The 17,395-nt window shown below is 39.6% G+C and overlaps 1 protein-coding gene across 6 annotated transcripts in view; it reads left to right on the top strand.

Moving 5' to 3' along the window:
* gapvd1 (GTPase activating protein and VPS9 domains 1) overlaps positions 1–13,961 on the top strand; it is a 52,029-nt gene extending 38,068 nt beyond the window's left edge. For 3 of the 6 annotated variants that reach the window (XM_062051126.1, XM_062051123.1, XM_062051125.1), the window contains 16 exons: positions 960–1,094; positions 2,294–2,413; positions 2,692–2,769; positions 4,728–5,074; positions 6,425–6,512; positions 7,291–7,323; positions 7,919–7,990; positions 8,076–8,204; positions 8,469–8,595; positions 8,717–8,829; positions 9,136–9,295; positions 9,371–9,558; positions 9,655–9,868; positions 12,795–12,867; positions 12,947–13,144; positions 13,355–13,961. In XM_062051126.1, the coding sequence (XP_061907110.1) occupies positions 960–1,094; positions 2,294–2,413; positions 2,692–2,769; positions 4,728–5,074; positions 6,425–6,512; positions 7,291–7,323; positions 7,919–7,990; positions 8,076–8,204; positions 8,469–8,595; positions 8,717–8,829; positions 9,136–9,295; positions 9,371–9,558; positions 9,655–9,868; positions 12,795–12,867; positions 12,947–13,144; positions 13,355–13,495 (2,216 nt within the window). In that variant the 3' untranslated portion in view covers positions 13,496–13,961. The remainder of the gene's footprint in view (positions 1–959; positions 1,095–2,293; positions 2,414–2,691; positions 2,770–4,727; positions 5,075–6,424; positions 6,513–7,290; positions 7,324–7,918; positions 7,991–8,075; positions 8,205–8,468; positions 8,596–8,716; positions 8,830–9,135; positions 9,296–9,370; positions 9,559–9,654; positions 9,869–12,794; positions 12,868–12,946; positions 13,145–13,354) is intronic. The other 3 variants (XM_062051127.1, XM_062051124.1, XM_062051128.1) reach the window with 2 other exon arrangements.
* The last annotated feature ends 3,434 nt before the right edge of the window (positions 13,962–17,395 follow it).

Genomic DNA, 17,395 nt, shown 5'->3' with positions numbered 1-17,395 from the left:
TTTACGTGGCATCAATCATTCTTTTTTTTTTCGTTCCATTTTGCATTGTTTTGAGACTGAAGGGATTTTATATTCATCTGAAATGCTCACTTTTCACAGTTAGTTTTACCAGCTCAATCAAAGTTGTATAAAAAAATCTGCCTTTTACAAAGATAATAGTGTTACAAATATATCACTTTGTATTTGTTATTGTAGATTTGGTGTGCAGTAGTAAAAATTGCATTTCATCATGCTGTGGGGTGTTTATTGTATCACTCATGCTATTTAGCATAACTAAACGTTTGCTGATAAACAACGTACGTCCAAGTGTTAAATATTATCTTTTATTCTTTTTATTAATAAAATATCAACTTATTTTTTAGCTTCAGTTCTTTGTAAAACTATTTTAAGTGTATCTTTGGAAATATGTGGTTTATGTTGTATTAATTGTAATACACCATTCCAATATGTGCTGGAGATGACATGCATGAGTATCTTGATTGCTTTGAGTTTCGTTTGCTGATCCTGTTCTGCTCAGTAATAGCGCGATCAGAGGCTTTCTTCAAGTAGTGTGCTTGTTTCATGGTTTGGAAGCAGAAAACTACACTCTGCAGAGCACTTCACTAGCACATTATTACTAACGAGCATGCAAATGAGTACTGCTGTTCATATGGAACCTCTGGGTTCGACCCAACGGCTCCATTGGGCAGCCAAAGAACTGGCCTCACTAGCTTTATGGTTTTGTTTGGCTGTTATCATTCGTGGTAATGTATCCTTTGATCCCATGCATATGTGTGCACTCGGCAATGGCCGTCAAGAGGGAAGCGGTGGAGTGACGAAATGGCCATTGAAGCCACCCCTATGATTATAGCATAGCTCAAGCGGGACTTGACCACACCCAAATAAGAAAAGTTGGTTTTAAATTTATTTAAAAAAATCTATCTTTTAAACTATTCATACCATTTATTTTTCTTTTGCAGAAGCTCCAGACTTGAAACAGGAGGAACGACTGCAGGAGCTAGAGAGCTGTTCAGGGGTTGGCAGCACCTCAGATGATACGGAAGTCCGTGAGGTCAGCTCGAGACCCAGCACCCCAGGCCTCAGTGTTGTCTCGGGTATAAATTTCACCTCTATTCCTCCCCTTGCACATAAATACATTGTTACGTCTAGTCTAAAAAGACAGGTAGGGACCCCTACAGTACAATCCAAAGATATACAAAGAGTTGGAGCCAAAACCTTCCGCTTACATTGTTTTCATTGATACTGTCAGAAGTATCAATTTAAACATTTATAATTTTTTTGTAGGTGTAGGTTGAACTGTTCTGCATGATAATGAGAAGTGTTTCTATTACAATAGAACCTTTTATTACAAACCTAATTGTTTCTTGAACAGGTTACATAAATAGAAAAGTTTGTATATTGAAAAAAATTTATCCATAAGAAACAATGTAAATATGATAAATGGGTTCCAGCCTCGACAAGTCCATATTTTAGTAAAAGTTTGTACACTTTGAAGTTGAACACAATATAAGGCACTATACAGTACTGTTTATCAAACAAACATAACAAGGGAGTGATGGGTCAACTTTCTTTTTAATAACTAATCAAAACAAACAAATAGCTGAACTGTCCTCATTTATAGCATCACTGCCAACACGCACACTTACTGTTACTAGCACTGTGGTGCACTCACAATTTAAAATCACAAAATTACTTAGCTTTAACAGCCAGGTCGCTAAAAAGATTAGGAATAGAAAATAAAATCCACTGTACCTTGTCGGTAAATCTTCTCGGCGTGCAGCGGAAGAGCGAAGTAGTGGGAGGAGGCAGTGTCGAAAACGCTGTGGATATGTCCTTTGAATCAAATCACTCATTGCTTGTCCATTTGCTTTCTTTTGAGTTATATTGAGCTATCAAAACTTGAAAACAGCTGTACAATGTTAAAAAATAACACTTCATAAGCACATAAAGGAACACAGAGTACAGTAGCTATCGACAGCACTGCTTTGATGTGATGAGGATACATGGAATTGTCCCACATTATCCATCTAATGCACAATGTCGCCAACTAAAGTATCATTCTTACCTCTGCCATAACCCATGGGAGCTTACTCAACCAATTTAAAGTTGGCCCCCTTCTGGGAGATGAAGCATAAAGAGTGCACAAAAAAAATCCTCTTTTTTTGTCTTTCTTTTGACCGCTGACACATTTCCCAGTAGACTTTTGTGCCACTGAGTTGCTTTTGTCCTAAGCGTAACCACTGCTGTTTGTGTGTGTGTGTGTGTGTGTGTGTGCTTTCTTTTTACCCTGCAGGTATCAGCGCAACCTCAGAAGACATCCCCAACAAGATAGAGGATGTGCGTTCAGAATGCAGCTCAGACTTTGGAGGAAAGGACTCTGTGACCAGTCCAGATGGGGAGGAGTCAGGCCACGGTAGGAGAGTGTCACATTCCCGCTAGGCTTGCTAAGTCATTAGTCCAGTCCAAGTCAGCCAGAACCATCCATCTCTGTCACTTTCAGAGTGGCCACCAATCTAAATCACTGTTTCCTCATCTTGACATCCCAACAGTTACACTTTTACTAAGAGAGGTTTTACAGTGCATCCACTAAGGATGTAATTCGCAAAACAATTTTAGAGCGGTTTGCATTTGTGTATTTGTTGTTAGTTTGGTAATTGCTGTTAATGATATCATATCCCCTTGTTGTTACAGGAGCACACCATTTAACATCACCACCCTCACAGGCAGATTCCTTATTGGCCATGTTTGATCCTCTCTCCTCTGGGGAAGGTAATTTTCACTCCTAAAATGCTCCACAGCCAATCATTGTTGGACTTTAGTGTCATTAAATCCAGACCCTAATGTTGTGGACCCTCAACACAGCTTGAGCAAAATAAAATAAGAGGGCCTGTTCCTCCCCCAGTTTTAATACTAGTTGTTGGGCGTGGTAGTACACATGCCATTTCATTAAGCCCATTTGTTTAATGGGAATGGAGTCTTTTGTTCTCGCTTGTCTATGCTTTGCTTTGAATTGCTAAACTTGTTTGGAGAGGAATGGTAGTTGCTGCGGCAAGGTGAAGGGATGACAGGTTGAGAGACCTCACCCCAGGCTCTTTGGCACTGTCCCCTTGTCCCACTGTGCTTATGGCAAAAAAAAAAGCTGCCTTTGGAAGCTTTTCAGAAGATGAGAATATACCCTTGGAACAGGTGGCCTACCTCCACCTAGGGCTTGTATCCCACTTATGTCTTCCTTTAGCACTTTCCCAACATTTTTTAGGTGTTATTCTCCTTATTTGTGTCTTTTGCAGCTGCTGTGTAGATTAAGTTTTATGTATTGGTTGAATCAAATAGCGAAATTTCTTGAAGATGATAAGGCCGTTTCATCAAAACCACAAAAATGGAATCTTGTAGATTTTTGTTTCTGTATTCTATAAAAACACAGTAATATGTATTATTAATTACATTACCGTATTTTTTGGACTATAAATCGCTCCAAAGTATAAGTCGCACCGGCCGAAAATGCATACTAAAGAAGGAAAAAAACATATAAAAGTCACACTGGAGTATAAGTCGCATTTTTTGGGGAAATTTATTTGAAAAAACCCAACACCAAGAATAGACATTTAAAAGGCAATTTAAAATAAATAAAGAATAGTGAACAACAGGCTGAATAAGTGTACGTTATATGACTCATAAATAACCAACTGAGAACGTGCCTGGTATGTTAACGTAACATTATGGTAAGAGTCATTCAACTAACTATAACATATAGAACATGCTATATGTTTACCAAACAATCTGTCACTCCTAATCGCTTAATCGGAAATCTTATACGTCTAGTCTCTTACGTGAATGAGCTAAATAATATTATTTGATATTTTACGGTAATGTTCTAATAATTTCACACATAAGTCGCTCCCGAGTGTAAGTTGCACCCTCGGCCAAACTATGAAAAAAACTGCGACTTATAGTCCGAAAAATACGGTAAAATGTCTATCAAGTGCCAATCAAAACCAAATAGGCTGTAAAAATTAGTAGTGTCCACATCCGAAAATGTATATATGTCCGATGTGTGAGCTCGCATCTAAAATGTCCAATATAAGCTTCGATACAAGCAGTCCTGCAGCGCATTTACTCGTGCAAAATTGGACTGCCACTTAACATCTAAATGTCCTTCAATAAGCACACAAGGTTAGTATATTCTTCTATTTTAGTCAAATCATTTACAAAATATAAGTAATAAGTGTTGTCCTCTGAAAAACAGTGCTGTTTAGAGCACCACTTTTGTCAAAATAAACAAGTATTATAACAAGTAAGGAGAAGTGTATTAGAAAGTGTCTGCTAGTAGCAAACGTGTCTCCACCATTCAACTTACTGTACCATGAACTTAACTTCATAGATTATTGTGGCCACTCCACTTCAACTAAGAGACATACATTTAAAATGGTTAGCAATAAATAAGTTAGTGTTTTTCATACCTACCATTGTTCTGACTAATTTCACTAGATCAAACTTTTTCTAACATTACCCATTACAAAATAATACAAGTATGTATGATTCCTGCTGATATCGTATCAAATCAATATCGGTATTGGGGCCTACTCAAGGCTTTCAATGTAAATATTTCATTTATTCAATTTTGATATCTGATCGGAAGTTAAAGTATACTTCAATCTCATTAGAATAAGTATTACTGTACCTAAGAGTTTACATTTCATTTATCTTACCTGTGGATTTTCTTGTCACAGCTGCTTCTACTGGAACGATAGTGAGACCTAAGGTGCACTATGCCAGGCCAGCTCACCCTCCCCCAGATCCCCCCATCCCTGAAGCCTGCGCCCTGGGTCAGGAGACGCGCCACTCACTCTTTATGCCCCACAGCTTGGCTCAGGCTGAGTTGGAGCACACCAAGCAGCGCCATTCCTTTCCTGACCGATTGGTCCGTAGCCGAAGTTCTGACATTGTGTGCCCAGGCCGTCGACCAACAAGTGACCCCGGCCTCAATCGCCGTGTCGCAGTTGAAGACCGTGACCCTGTTGGGGCTTTTGCTTTAGGGCCATCTTCGTCACCCAGCAAGGATTCTTTGAAAGGAGAGGTAACAGTCATTGCCATCAATTACACAACGCTATAATGTGCACTCTAAATTAATGTGTAAATTAAGGTTTCCATTTCTTTGGCAATAGAAGAAAATTAAGTTGTTACTTAAGCGTAACTTGAGCGGTTTCAAATGTAAATTTATCATAACATTTATAGCCCATCTCTCAGCCTTGGACAAACATTTTTTTTTTTTTTTTAAAGGCGAGCAAATGTTTTGGGCTGCTGAGACTAGTGTTTTAAAGTCACTTGCAAAATAAAGATTTCATACTTACTATAGTCCACTAAGGCTTCTTTGGGCTGTTTTTTTGTCCTGTGTTGCCAAGTCTATGTATTTTTGCTTATTATAAGCGACTTGATTTTATAGAGCTGGTTGCTTGTTTCTGTACTGACATTTGTCAACACCGTCTCCATGATCTAACAATAGCAGCTAGGAAATCGATATGTATATCTGTGTACCAAAGGTAATCCTCGACCGTTTGTGGAGTCAGGAGTAGACAGAACAAATTGGAATATGTCAAACGCATCATCTGCCGCATCTCAATATTTTTATGGATACATATTCGTCGTTTGGACGTTTGTGGTGGCATGCCATGTAGACTGGCTGCGACATGTGTGATGCAGAATGACAATGCCGCATAAGCTGTGTAGGCTGCTAACAGGTAGGACATATTTTTAATAATTTGTTTGTCTGATTCGGTCTTCCGTTTTCTCTCCTCCGCACTAAATTTCTTACTTCCGGTGTTTGGAGGGCAGGATTGTGTCGATCTCTGAGTGGCACTCAAACATGCATGTTAACTGTAAATGAAGTACACTCGTATACTGCTTTTCTACCTTCAAGGTACGCAAAGCGCTTTGACACTATTACCACATTCATGATGATGCTGCATCAGGAGCAACTGGGAGTTCAGTACCTTGCTCAAAGATACCTCGACATGGTCACAGGGAAATGTGGCTCGAACCCGCAATGATTGGGTTGGGGGCCAACCAATGTACCATATGACCAACAGTTTAATCAAAACGTATGTTTTTTGTGTGAACGAATCAGGAATAGCATTTTGTAACAATATATTAACTCTTTAATGCTAAAACGCCACACCAGTGGGATATATAATACTTCAGCCGACGGCAGGTTGGGCTCGTGGCTAAAGCAGAGAGACAGCTCGTATTTTAAATTACTTGTAAATTAAGGGGTACTTGTGGGTTGAGGTACCGTTGTACCTTTAAAAGCTTAATTTCAGTTCCAGTACAATGGCCAGGTGTCCATATTGTGTGTTTGTGTTTATTTTTCAGTAGCCGGTTATCATTTATAACACACTACAATTCCTGTGTTTGTGATTTTCGTTTATAGTCTGAGGAAAGAAAAGACAGTGATGATGAAAAAGCTGATCGCAACAAGTCATGGTGGAAGAAGCGTTTCGTGTCAGCCATTCCTAAAGGTAAGGAAACGGGTACACTTTACTCAACAAAACAATCATCTTTAAAAAAAAAAATTAAAAAAAATGGCACTGTTTTTGCAGTACTCCTTCATTTCCAGTTTCTAGGAAAAACTAAAGTTTTCTTAATCACAAGTGACGGAAAATCTCACGCTTTAAGGAGCAATGCAGGCAGCGATTTATAACATGAGGAAAGAGAATGATGATCTATGTTGTACGTTGCCGATGTTCCGGTTGGAAAATGTTTTGTTTGTCAGAGTTACTTTAGAGACACGTTCAGTCCCTTTTCTCTCACGTCTCACTAGCTGGAGATTTATATAGAGTGTTCAAAGCTAATCACTCATCAGAGGAGATTTTGCTGTGTACATTGTGTGGCGCTAGCCCTCCCAGCAGTGCTGTCAACCAGCAGCTAATGGTCATTAGATGGGCCTCTCTGTCATCACCACTGATAGATGGCACATCTCTTGTTGCAATTCTACTCTACCACCATATCTCATGCATCTGTCCGGGGAATAATGAGCTGCGCCTGCACGGACTGACTGCACATTACTCCTTGAGATAATTGTGTTTCTTAAGTAAACATTAAACTGATATTCATAAAAAGAGGCCACACATAGTAGCGTTTGGAGCCAATGGAGCCTGAACCACCAGTCTGCCGCCAACCTGTGCAGAGTGCAATGTGTTTGTCCTGCTGCTCTGCCTGGTGACACACAGTCGGTTGTCCCGCAGAGTAGCAGCCTTTGTGTGAAAGGCCAACCCCTGTTTGTTGTGTCCCTCACAGTGCTGTATTGGACCGCGGAAAGTGATGTCCCAGGTAACACTGTCGTGCTGTCGTCATCGAGCTAGCTTTACCACCAAGGCCATGGCTGCGGCATTGTGCCATGCTGCTTCGTAGATCTTGCCCTTTTAGAGTTGTAAAGCTGTTATGTGACATGGTGCATCTTGACCGCCCAAAATCCTCATCCATGCATCTTGTTTTTGTCATCCATTTCATGGAATTATTTCGCTCTTTTAATGTGTGGACAAAACAGAATATCAATGTAGACCCATTTACCCAGTGTTCTCTGTCTTGTTTATCAAATGTTAGACTTGTTTGTCCTGTTTTCACCATTTGTGTTAATAGGATAAGCCCCAATAGACCTTTTGGACTGCATTCGACTTAATTTTCCATTATGAGTTTCAGTGGACTTTATAATGATATTCTGGTGGTCTATTCTCTATTTCAATTATACTTTGTTGCTTTTTTTGGTTGGATAATTCCATTCCGGACTTTTAGTGGTATGAGATGTTTCATCAGTTGACCACCCATTCTTATGTGCATATTTAATAGATGGCTAATTTACTCACCTCCAGTTCTATCAAAATATTTGCAACTCTATCCTACTCAAACTATTACATACTCTACACAGCTCCAATAGCAGCATTTCGAAAAAGAGACAAGCAGGACAAAGACGATATAGCCCAGGAGCGAATCCCGCAAGGTTTGTTTATATTAAATCTCCAAGTGGATGAGAATACACTTCTCCATTGCGTTTAACTGTCGGCGGTTGTTGTTTGGTTCTTCAGATGACCCCTTGCCCAGACAAAGCTCCCAAGTCCAGGCAGCTGAAGACATTCTGGACAAGTACAGGAACATAAAGAGGACCAGCCCGAGTGATGGAGCCGCAGTGGGAGTGGTCTATGAGGGTGCTGGAGGTCAGGATTAACAATGCAATTTTTTTACTCATTCGACTTGTTTACTTTGCTATATTTTTTATGTCACTGGAAACATTAATGAGATGATGTTGTGCAGTTGTATACTATTGCAAATTACAAAAAACAATAGTAAACATTGTCAAAGCCAAACATTTGTGACCGTGTCAATCACATGCAACATTATTTACATATATATACATATATATATTATATATTATTTATATCTAAATAAAATTTAAACTGGTTTGATTTGTCATTTCACAGATATTTGTGTGGAAGACAGCGTGCATGATTCTCAGAGAGATGATGCTCTGCAGAACATTTCCACTGATGACCTCCCAGACTCTGCCAGTCAGACAGCTCAGCAGCCTGGCTCAAAGTTCTCTTTTAGGTCTGTAGAAAGTTACCACGACCAGTTTACTTTTTTAAATTTTTTTTTACAAAACACTGCTTCTGTACAACAATGTACATTTTTTGCTAGATATTAACAGAAGATAGCTATTGTCTTCCAGTGATGCCAAGAAAAAGTTGAGGTTGGCCTTGGGCTCTGCAGACTCGGTGGCGCTGCCCATAATGACCTCCACAACTGCTCGAAATGGTCTGCCTGACCATATGGACCCTGAAGGTATCTTTACATGCTGCAGACGTACATTTTTACATAAGTAGCTATGATAATCAACATCCGAACTTTTACAAATGATGCAATTATTGATCGTAAAATATTTATATAAATCATAATAAGCTCTTTGCCCAAAAATGTACCACTGTCACATGCCCATGTTGAGAAAGAGCACATTAGGCAGAAAGAAATGATGTCATGGGAACTGTAAAGCCATTGAACTCCATTTGTTAGCCATCATTCACAAAGACAGTGCAGATGTGTTCTGCATCTCTAATGCTACCCTTCTTTTTGCCCCCCTCTTTGTCTCAGACAATGAGATCGTATGCTTTCTAAAGGTCCAGCTCGCAGAGGCCATCAACCTTCAGGACAAGAACCAGATGGCCCAGATTCAGGAGACCACGCGCTGTGTCAGCCGGTTTGACCCCCGCACCTGCAGGAAGCTTCTGGCTGCTATAGCTGAGGATTACAGGTAAACTATAAGATTTGAGCATCACACAGATTCTTTTTGTGACAATAAGAAGTCCTGTGCATGTGTTTCCTTTAGAAAACGGGCTCCATACATCGCTTATTTAACAAGGTGCCGTCAGGGCCTGCAAACCTCACAGGCCCATCTGGAGAGGCTTCTCCAGAGAGTTCTCCGAGACAAAGAAGTGGCCAACCGCTATTTCACCACTGTCTGTGTTCGCCTCCTTCTTGAACACATGGAGTCCAGGATGCTTGACTTCATCAAAGGTACCGTACTATCTATCACTGTTTTTGTGATTTATATATAGAGTTTTTAAATTCAAAGCAACTATTCATTTATGGTAATTATTTTTCCTCTCTCAGCATTCCAAGGGTGCACAGCAGCAGATGACAAGACTGCAGCGGTAGAGGATTTTCTGCGCTACTTGTACGGCGCCATGGCCCGTGATGCCATTTGGCAGTACGCGAGTGAGGACCAGCTGCAGGATGCCCAGATGGCCATTGAGCGCAGCGTTATGAACCGCATCTTCAAGCTGGCCTTTTACCCCAACCAGGATGGAGACATTCTCAGAGATCAGTTAGTAGATGCACTTTCTCAGCTGACATGATGCCATACACAAGGGGTGTCCAAATTGCTGCGTCCGCGGCTCGGTTTTTACTTGGCCCAAGTCACGTTCTAAAGACAAAATGAACACATCCCGGATTAGCACCTTACATTAAAAAAATTCAGAAAAATGGGACTGGTCCAAATCCCCCTCTAAAATGTGACCTGAAAACCAAAATGGCTGACAATCTGGGAATCTTACTGGATATGGTCTTTGATGATTTTCGTGCATCCTCAGAATGTACATACCGTATTTTTCGGATTATAAATCACAGTTTTTTTCATAGTTTGGCCGGGGGTGCGATTTATACTCTGGAGCGATTTATGTGTGAAATTATTAACACATTACCGTAAAATATTAAATAATATTATTTAGAAGCGACACAGAGGAAGAAGATTTCATCGAATTTAGCGATTAGGAGTGACAGATTGTTTGGTAAACGTAAAGCATGTTTTATATGTTATAGTTATTTGAATGACTCTTACCATAATATCTTACGTTAACATACCAGGCACGTTCTCAGTTGGTTATTTATGCGTCATGTAACGTACACTTATTCAGCCTGTTGTTTACTATTCTTTATTTATTTTAAATTGCTTTTCAAATGTCTATTCTTGGTGTTGGATTTTATTAAACAAATTTCCCCAAAAAATGCGATTTATACTCCAATGCGACTTATATATGTTTTTTTCCTTCTTTATTATGCATTTTCGGCTGGTGCGATTTATACTCCGGAGCGATTTATAATCAGAAAAATACGGTACACATGTCTTGCAAGATATGGTCATTTTTCCTTAAATAAGTTTTGTTCGCCGATGAATAATAATATTGGTAAAAAATACTTCAAAGAAATTCAATATCTCAAGATGGTTAGATTAGATATTACACCAATTTAATTTGTTACCTTTAATTTTTTCAGATAGTTTGGCATGTATTGATTGATCTACATAATATTGGTTTTAGTATCTTTACTGTACAAAATGTATCAAAATGGCCTCTGCATCCTTCAGTTTTGCTGTGTGAGGCCCTTGCTGGAAAACATTTGGACACATCTGCCGCACACCATCATCGTGCAGTCTTTTTATTTCTTTCAATTCAGTTGTAAGCATACTAGTGTGCATCAAAACTAGGATTCTTGTACTAACTGTCTAATAGCAACACTTAAAGAAAGAATGCAGCTCATTTTGTTTGCGTAATCAAGTACTTTTTACAGCTGTACACAAGGGATGTGCCGATCGATCGGCCATTGAGCAATATTGGCTGATTTTCTTGAAAAAGTACTTGATCGGGTGATTGATGCCTTTTAATACCGATCGAAAATACCGATCTCCTTTGGCTAATATTTTATTTATTTTTAGTCCCCTGGCTGACAAGCTAGCAGCAATTATGTGTCTCCATTCACAGTGTGTTGTCGCCCCGCTAAGTTAATAATAATCGCCTCTACTACCGCATTTTTTAAATATCTTAAGTATTATCAAGATTCATTATTAAGTATTAGGACGAGGCTAAACATCGAGAGCAAGCAGGAGAAGGCATGTTAATAGCTAAGTTAGCCGTTACACTAGCTCGAAACAACAGAAGAAATAAGTGACTAGAAAAGTTTTAGGAAGTGTAGATGGAAGCCCGTTACAACAAAAAGTGAGCAGCTATTAACAAGCAAGAATATTCATGAGAGGATAACAACTGTTGGTGTGTCAGCATTGTCACAGTCAGTACACGGCACGTAAGAGACTTAGACTTCTTTTATTGTCATTCAAACATGTACTTATAACATACTTGCCAACCCTCCCGATTTTTCCGGGAGACTCCCGAATTTCAGTGCCCCTCCCGAAAATCTCCCGGGGCAACCATTCTCCCAAATTTCTCCCGAATTTCTCCCGATTTTCACCCAGACAACAATATTAAGGGCGTGCCGTGAAGGCACTGCCTTTAGCGTCCTCTACACCCTGTCGACGTGTCCGCTTTTTCACCATACAAACAGCGTGCCGGCCCAGTCACATGTTGTATGCGGCTTCTGCATACACGCGAAAGTGACTGCAAGACATACTTGATCAATAGCCATATAGGCCACACTGAGGGTAGCCGTATAAACAACTTTAACAATCTCCCCAATTCGAAGGTCTCAAGGTTGGCAAGTATGACTTAAAAGAAGGAGATTTTGTTGTGAAGAAGAGCTTATCGATGCATTAATTAGTGGTGTTGTCACCAAGAGTCATATCAGTATATGATCGATATTAGAATGATGAGATCAATGGTATTTTTTTTCCTTAAAGTCACTTTTTTTTAAAATTGTTTTTGTTAATGTTTACAACTTCAGAGAGTAGGACCCAGGAGAACTTTGAAGGCAACAAACTATTTCAAAGTTTTTGATTTTGTTTAGTGATTGTGAACTTGGTTTTGCTCAATTGTATCTAGTAATAAAAGAAAATTCGGAACTAGTTTACATTTTGCGTTGATATTATTAAATGATCAATAATAGCACTCACTATAAATAAATGGAAAAATGGACTGTGTTTCCTATTGGCAGCGGCCAGTCTCACTGATGGATGATCGGAATCGGCAGCATAAATACCTGATCGGAACATCCCTACTTTTACCGTGTTTTTCTGCAAGGAGATACAAGGCGAAAACACGGTCTGAGGCTTTACTGCTCACGGCCTCTAGGGGGCATATTTGAATGGTGTCAGGGTATGATGTGCCGTGATGTATTATGCACTTATACTTCTCCATTTTTCTTTTTATGGCAGTTCAGCAACAGTAGCTGTAAGTGTTCCCATGCAGCCTTTAAGGGAATTGCAAATCCTAGTAATATTTTAGAGCCTTAGCAACTTGATGAAATCCAAAAAGAAGCAGGCTGCGTTTTTAAATGCACTATTCTTTTTTTTTTTACCCCCAAAGGCTTTTCCATGAACATATCCAGCGGCTGTCCAAAGTTGTGACGGCAAATCACAAAGCACTTCAAATCCCAGAGGTATGAAGACATTTGTGACCTTCTTTGTGTAGACAAAGACGAGATACTCAGTTTTGGATATGTGTCCTCCCGATTCCAGGTTTACTTGAAGGAGACTCCCTGGCCCTCTGCACAGTCTGAGATCAGGACCATCAATGCCTACAAGACACCCAGAGACAAAGTCCAGTGCATCCTACGCATGTGTTCCACCATCATGAACCTCCTTAGTCTGGCTAATGAAGACTCTGTCCCTGGAGCAGATGACTTTGTTCCTGTCCTTGTTTTTGTCCTCATCAGGGTGAGTCTTGTCCTCCTTCACTTTGTCCTTCATTTAATTAATAGACTCATTATAGTCTTGATTTTAAACAGCTTGAATTATGATTATCCATTTTAAAAAAACATGTTTCTTCCTTATATCCGTATGTGTGTTTGTAATATGAACAGTGTAGCGTGAGATTTTGTTTTAACCAGCTAATGTGGGCCCATCCCCGCATCTCCTCCCCTCCAGGCAAACCCGCCTTGCCTGCTGTCCACCGTTCAGTACATCAATAATTTCTACGCCAGCCGACTGAGTGGGGAGGAGTGCTATTGGTGGATGCAGTTCACTGCGGCGTTGGAATTCATTAAGACCATCGACGATCGCAAGTGAAGCAGAACCGCCACCTGTATGGGCAGACTGTGGGGGGAAGGAGCCGGGAGACTGGGAACCTTCCCACCCAACTGCACAGCTACTCAAAGCTGGCCCTCCGCCTGCTTGTCACGTGTATAGCTTGTACATAGCCACAGACGCTCAAAGATTACAGAATATATAATATTACTGTTCATACGTTGAAAAATCCAGGTCTTAGCCGTAGTGGGAAAACGGCTTTGGGGAAAAATTGCAACATCCTTGAACTTGATATGGGTCTTTCCTTTTTATCTTTCTGTTTCTCCGTTTTTGGGTGTCTTGTCTTTAGGAGTTTATATAAAATATATAAAAGCAGGTACAATTATAAAATCAAATCAAACCTGAATGATAAATCTATTTAAAGGGACCAGATTTTGTTGGTGTGATCATCTCATTTTAAGGAAAGTCTTTTTGGTTATGTTACATTAAATTGTATATTGGAAACATTGTAACAGAGTTCTAGTGACTCTTTCCATTAGCCTACCACTCTATTAGGCCCTATTCTCCATGTGCTTTAGTGAAAATAGGTGGGCAACATGCGCAGCATTTTCCACTGGGACTTCAGTCTGTCACTCCGCGCCTTCATTCAAGATGCACAGGCTGTAATTGTGGACGTTCTCTCTCAAATCTGGCCTTCCGCGTACTCTTAGTTCTTCCGCACCTCTGAGGCTGGAGTAAGTCCAGCGCCTATTGAAGCTGAAACATTATATTGCACTTAAGTTTGGATGCAGTGTACACCACACATAACAAAATGATGAAAGAACCTTCCAGAAAACAATCACATATATTCTATTCACTTCAACTGAGACACCTGGAATCATCCACTGAGCTGAGGATAAAGGCACCCTGATGTCAAAATGCACACTCCGTATATCTGCCATGTTTGGACATCCTAATGACCATTGAACTATGTGACTATTTTATAGAAAATACGTATATAATGTAGCATTTATCAATTGATTGTTATAAAGTTAATATCAAACTGTAATCTTTCACGCTCCCTATGCAAGCACACATACACAAACAACAGTTTAAGCCCCTCTGACGTGTCATTGCTTCACGAACATTGTACTGAACAGAACTCTTAAGATCACAAATAACATCAGGGTGTCTATGATAAGGAAATATTGTTGAATCTACGTATTACTCACATCCGTCCAGAAGGAATAAGCTGTTGTAGCATGCATACACACACTACGTTACCATGACAACACACTGCCTAGATTGATACAAATCCATGATGTCCATTGATACAAAGGTGCCCTGGCAAAGTCTGCCTCATTATTAATGAGCCTCCCTTCGTTTCAGACCGACCTAAGCACTTTGGCCTAACTTACTCGAGGTGGGCGTGTCCGCATGCTGGATGGGAGAATACAAAATAAAAACGTGCGTTGATTAAAACAAAAACAGCACTTAAGTGCAAGCGGGAGAATAGGGCCCTTGATGAATAATAACATGGCAGCTTATTTAAAGACACACTCAACCCAAATGCAGGTCAGTTGATGATTTGGACACATTTGTATGAAGTAGATTATATTGAATTCTGTTTTATGCTTTAACTCACATGCATATCATAAGAGGCACGTGATGCTGCTGTGATGATTGTTCTAGAGAAGGTTAGGAAGGCACCTGGGCGGTCCTACTTTGTGGCTGCTAGGTGGTGAAAAGGACACAGGGTCAGCTCGTGCACAGTATAGATGTGGCGGCATTAAAGATATATATATATATTCAAAAATAGTGCCTTTATGTGGGGTGCCCTGTACAGGTTACTATTTTGTTTTTTTCTGCAAAAAACACGCCACCATACCGAAACAAACACACACTCTCCACTGGGCCTTCTACCTTGTGGAAGACCACCGTGTTACTGATCGCCATGCCTCTTGTCACTTTAATGCACTTGAATTTGAAAACAAACGCCCCTCTTTGTTGTTTTACGCCTGTGGGATTATCTTGAGTGGCAGTGTTGTACGTCTGCTTACGCTCACTTCTGCTGGCCTTTACCTAGAATTGCGTTCCGGGTCGTTTAGCTGCATCTCTGTTGCGATATCATTAACCTAAGTGAAAACATTTTTTTTCCCCCGCATGTGTGCCAGAAAAAGTGACGTCGTGGCCTGGGGCGGTGAATGCTCTCTACCTCCCCTATACACACATTCAAGAAAGGGACAGACGTTTGTGCACTTCTATTTATTTCTCCTCCTTCATATATTTGACATGCTGTGTTTTCTCATATTTACGATTATAGCAGAAGCATGAGTGCGATTTGTCTGAAAATATTTCTCTGTAAGCCCCCTTATGCGCACCGATGTGCCACATGTAGTTTTTTTGCGACTCCACGACATGTCTTTTAGTCAGCGAGCGGACAGCACAAGACGTTACAGTACATGCAGTAGAAAAGGGATTCATATGGCCCCATTTGTTGCGGTTTACCTGACACGTGAAACGTGACAAATTGGGAGGAATTGCACTACCCACTTTAGCCGCCAGACCGGCAGTAGAATGTTTAATATCTTCAAATGTTTTGTGGCAATTGCAACTTGCACCACGGCGTCAGTTGCTATGTAGATTGGCACTTTCCATCATTTTTAGCAGACTGCATTGCAAAATGAACAACATCTGCCCAGTAATGAAGCCATATGAAGCCCTTCCCTACTAAAATGACAGCAAATATGTCATGGGCGTGATTGATGACCCCTCACTGAGTGTTTTTTGGATACAAAAAGCTTTTCCCTGAGTCCTTAGAACTATATCAGAACTTTGTTGTTTTGTTTTTTTGTTGCACAAAATATGTATGTTCCTCAAATGTATTGGTGATATGTTCACTTTCATATGCTCATGAGAACCAATTTTATGGAACATTAAGTTCTAGGTGGCCTCTATTGTAGTGGTTCTCAAACTTTGTTCACCGAGTACCACCTCGGAAAACCATAATGACCAACAATAAAACACGGTAGCCAAGTAGGACCTAAGTATTCATTAAAAACAAGGTAGAGGTTTCATTTAAAAGGTACATTCAATATTCAAACATTACAGTTTGAACAGCAACACTGTGTTTAGTCCAATAAAACGCAGTACTTAAATACTGAATCAAATCAAAGCCCATAGTTTGAGAATCACTTAATCTATTGGATGCATGGTAAAACTAGAATCTGACGAGATTAGGTCTGATGTAACTCCTACATGTAGTCTTTCTCTGCTCCCTGTGCAACTAACTGAGCTTAAAGCAGGGGTGTCACAAACTCATTTTAGATCGGGGGCCACATGGTTAAAAATGTACTCCCATGTGGGCCGGACTGGTAAAATCACGGCACTATAACTTAAAAATAAAGACAACTTCAGATGTTTTTATTTGTTTAAAAATAGAACAAGCACATTCTGAAAATGTACAAATAATAATGCTGTTGGTTTTTTCCCCCCCACTTACATGTTGCGGTTAATAGTATTCCATCTTTATTTGTCGTTATTTATACTTTCTGAATAAATTATGTGATAATGTTCATCAGTCAACTCATTGGTGTTAATTTTCAATATATCAAGATAAAAAAAATATCAAAATTAAATTACAGGATGTTATTTGTCGTTTGCTTATTTTCCTCGACTGGTTACGGAGCCCCTAAAGAGACATGGGGGAATTTTTTTTTTATATAATTTTTTTTTTCTTCTAGACATGTATCTCGTGCGCACGAGAAACTTTTTATAAGGTTATAAAAAAATATATATTTTTTTGAACATTTATCTCGTGCGCACGAGAAAATATCTCGTGCGCACGAGATACATGTGTAAATAAAAAATAAAAAGTTTTTATTTTTTTATAACTTTATAAAGTTTCTCGTGTGCACATGTCTAAAAAAAAAAAAAAAAAATTTAATTTTAAATTTCGTTTTT

This window comes from Entelurus aequoreus, linkage group LG06, assembly GCF_033978785.1.
Source record: "Entelurus aequoreus isolate RoL-2023_Sb linkage group LG06, RoL_Eaeq_v1.1, whole genome shotgun sequence".
Lineage (NCBI taxonomy): Eukaryota > Metazoa > Chordata > Actinopteri > Syngnathiformes > Syngnathidae > Entelurus > Entelurus aequoreus.
The sequence above is the reverse complement of the archived record's forward strand: the minus strand, read 5'-3'. Positions and strand labels throughout refer to the sequence as shown.